The following is a 3,860-nucleotide window of genomic DNA, read 5'->3' as shown; positions in this document are numbered from 1 at the left end:
ATTCCAGCTGAAACCAGGACACAGGGCTTGCCTGAGCTATTGTATTTTCTCTTCTCCCATGTGACAGTCAGGGTTCTCCCTGTGACCAGAAAGAACTGAAGGTAGTTTGCTGATTTTGCATCAATATTTCAATAAAGTTATAAAATTCCTGGTTTCATTTTTACTTGCATGTAAAATTGATTCTGCTAGATGATAAATTTATTGTTGGCCTAATGAAAATGTTATGTTTCAGGGAGTGACACACAAGTCTCAGTATTCATTCACCAAAAAATTGTCATCATTATCCACAAATCCAGGCTTTGTATAGTGCTGCTGTGATCTTCTTTATAAACAAGTACCAAATCATAAAATCAGAGAAATATGACACACATTAGATTTTAATTATTGACCTTGATCCTGATGCCGTGAAAAGCTGAAATCAGGACTCAATAGTCAGGATGACTATTAAGTAGGTATTCTTTATTGCAGCACTGGGCGCACAGGGGATCGCTCCTCCTAATATGTGCACTATGCCAGGTCAGTTATACAGCCTATGCAAGTTATACATACATATTCATAGAAGTGATTAACATATTCATGATTTTCCCGAGACCTCATTATCATAGGTAACCACCCATTCCCACATGCGCATTATAGTCTTTGGGTGGGCTTCAGAGACATCTGGTGGTCGTTTACTTCATCCACTCCTCTTCATCACCATGTCCCCTTGATGAACTATAGCTTTTACTCCCGTGTTCTTGCTGACAAAACCACAGAGCTAGTTTCAGTCAGTTCTGCAGTCTTGAGGCATCCTGTGCCTCTTTATCTCATAGTGTCCTTGCATTCCATTCCTGAAAATAAGTTCCATTAAATGATTACCATATGCTTACATATACATTTCACAGTATCACTGTTACATAGTTCATTGCTGCTGCTTGTTAAAAAGTTTTGACTAGTAAATTTCCATCAAGATTTTGCTTCAATCCCCCCTTTTTCTTTGTCATTGCAAATTCTTTTGCAATATTCTATAACATTCCATCCTTTTCAAGAGTCCGAGCAAAATATTTTCCTGTTTCCACCTGATGTCTAATCTTATTTCTTTTCCAGTCACTATATGTTTCAGCTCAATTCTGGCAACACCAAAGAAAACATTTGAAAAGCACACACACAAATATTCCTAAAATTGCCAGAGTAATTAATCCAATAAATAGTTGTTTTAACCATCCAAAATTAGGAAGCCAAGAAGTCAATTTATCCCATAAATCTGTAAAGCCCCATTCCATATTGTCCTTAATAAATTCGTGGAAAATCCTAGTCTTTTCCCATATTTTGTGCAAGTCCTTTTCAATCTGCCCTTCTCGATTAACATAGCTGCAACAGCTCTGATTAATTACTGTGCACACTCCTCCCGCTTCTGCAGTTAATATGTCTAGGGCCATTCTATTCTGTACCACTACTTGTGATAGGGAAGCGATTTCGACTTGCATATTAGCAATAGCATTCGTAGAGGTGTTAAATATTTCATCTAAGGTAGCAGAGATGTTTACAATTGTTTTTTCCAACTCACTGACCCCTAGCATGGGGAATAACCACCATACAAAACTATGAAATCCTGAGGGTTGTTCTATCAAAGGATTTGAGGTTCGTTTTTGTACTTTTAGTAATAAGCTCCTCACAAATCCTCGGGGTATCTGGGAGTGGTTATGTAGAGTATCCTGGGTGTTTAGATGTCCTGCTGTACACACGCCATACCATTCTTTAGGTAGCATCTTTCATGCATATCCATCTCCACATAACCACCACCATCCGTGGAGCAATCTACAAGATCCCTTGGTCATTTTTAGACCATGTTGATATATTTCCAAACCAGGACCAGAACCACAATTTCTTTTTGAGCCTTGGCTCCAAACAGTCCCACTGTATGTGGTAGTTGCTGAATAATTCCAACTACATCCTATTCCTGTTATATTTCTATATCCTAAGTCTGCAGATCTATTTTGCGGGTCCTTTTGACAGAACAAAGTATTATTTGTTAGAGTGACTAGGTCAAATTGTGGTCCTTTGGAAGTATCGTTCTCTTGGCCATATTTACAAGAATAATGAAAATTCCAAAACACATTTTGAGTCCAATTCATACTGGCTATCCCATATAGTGGCTGTTTAGAGCCTCTAGGTAATGCTGTGCAAATCCAACAATCTTTTGCCCTAGTAGCGTTGACTAGTGTCTGAATTACCTGATAGTGAATATTCTCATTCCAAGCAGCAACAATGCCTATGGTAGATATTATAATTAAAATGCTTATGAGTTCATTTTCTTTTCCCATATTAATGTCTTTGTAGTTTTAATTTCAGAGGTCCCAAAAGTTCAGAAGTCCATTGCTTATCTGGGGCCTTCTTCACTCTGGAATAGTGAATCCAAGCTGGTTGTTCCTTTATCCTGACTGCAGTGAAAGTGGTCAGCATCACCTCTGGCTGTGTCCTGTGCCAACTTCTTGTGCCCCTCCAGCCTTCTTGCTGGCTGGGCATGAGAAGCTGAAAAATCCTTGACTTAGTCTAAACACTACTGAGCAACAACTGAAAACATCAGTGTTATCAACATTCTTCTCATACTGAACTCGAAACATAGCATTGTACCAGCTACTAGGAAGACAATTAACTCTATCCCAGCTGAAACCAGGACACCAAGTAAAAGCAAAGCAGTCCCTATCCACTTCCTGCAAAGGGACCATAAAGAACATTTCTTTTACATCGATGGTGGCTAGGATCTGGTGGGCTGCTTCTTGTATTGTTACGATCAGCTCGGCCATGTTAGGTACTGCAGCTGTTAAAGGACCTGTATTAGCATTCAAGCACCAATAGTCAATTGTTAACCACCATTTTCCGTTTGGTTTGTGGACTGGCCACACCAGAGAATTGTAAGAAGGCGAGTGGGTTGGGACAATTATTCCCTGTTCCTGTAGGTCAGTTATTACAGGGACAGTCCCCTCTCTTGCCCCTAACATCAAGGCATAAGGTTTCACATCATTGACTATTTTTGAAGGTGGGAGTGCAGGCACTTGTCGGGGGATGCAACGAGTCTACGGAATTCCTGACAGTTCGAGAACAGCGCGACCTTGAGCAGCTTGTAGTATATCCTTGAAGAGTCTGGAAAGATCTGAGAAGACCAGTACAAAAACAAGATAGTGATAAGAAGAACCGTCCTAACGAACTCACCAATCATGAATTGTTAGTTACCAACCAAACCAATCATATACTAACACATACTCTAAAGAAGGGTATAAAAAGCTGTGTTAGAACAATAAAGTAGCCATTTTGCATGATCTATTACTTGTCGTGTCCGTCTCTACTGCGACAAATGGTGACCCCGATGCATCTGAGCGAACAGATCATTTAAAGGCGATAAATCCAGCACTAGCAAGAAGTATACCAGCGGCAACGAGAGCTGCGAAAGAGTATACCGGCAGCGAGACAAGCTGCGGAGACAGAGCCCGGTGAAGCTGAGAGCAGTGGAATCTGCCTGGTCCGGACCTGAGCCTAGACACCTAATAAGGTGAGCCACCGGGGACAAAACTGTTAGAATGGGGCAGGAATTAACAAAAGAAAAGGAGACGATTTTGTCTACCTGGAAAGCCCTATTAAAAAGAAAAGGGGTTAAAACCCCAGAACAAAGCCTGAAAAGGATTTTGATATGGTATAAGATGCAAGGCTTTCAAGCCACAACAGTTACTGCATTCAGTGTGGGTGCATGGCAAGCAGTGGGATGGAAAATGTTTGGTGAGATCTCTAAAGGACAGAAAGAGCTGTGTAAGTTGGCGATCGTATGGCGTCTATTACGCGAGACCCTGAAGGAATGGAAAGCAGAATGTGATGCGAAAGATCAG

At 40.7% G+C, this 3,860-nt stretch overlaps 1 protein-coding gene across 1 annotated transcript; it reads right to left on the bottom strand.

Moving 5' to 3' along the window:
* Positions 1-438: 438 nt before the first annotated feature.
* On the bottom strand, positions 439-2,653 carry LOC138683368 (syncytin-A-like). The gene is given in 1 exon segment (XM_069775070.1): positions 439-2,653. A coding segment is annotated over 1 exon segment (1,200 nt). The 5' UTR covers positions 2,304-2,653; the 3' UTR covers positions 439-1,103.
* Between the last annotated feature and the right edge of the window lie 1,207 nt (positions 2,654-3,860).

This window comes from Haliaeetus albicilla, chromosome W (genome assembly GCF_947461875.1).
Source record: "Haliaeetus albicilla chromosome W, bHalAlb1.1, whole genome shotgun sequence".
NCBI classification, from domain to species: domain Eukaryota; kingdom Metazoa; phylum Chordata; class Aves; order Accipitriformes; family Accipitridae; genus Haliaeetus; species Haliaeetus albicilla.
The sequence above is the reverse complement of the archived record's forward strand: the minus strand, read 5'-3'. Positions and strand labels throughout refer to the sequence as shown.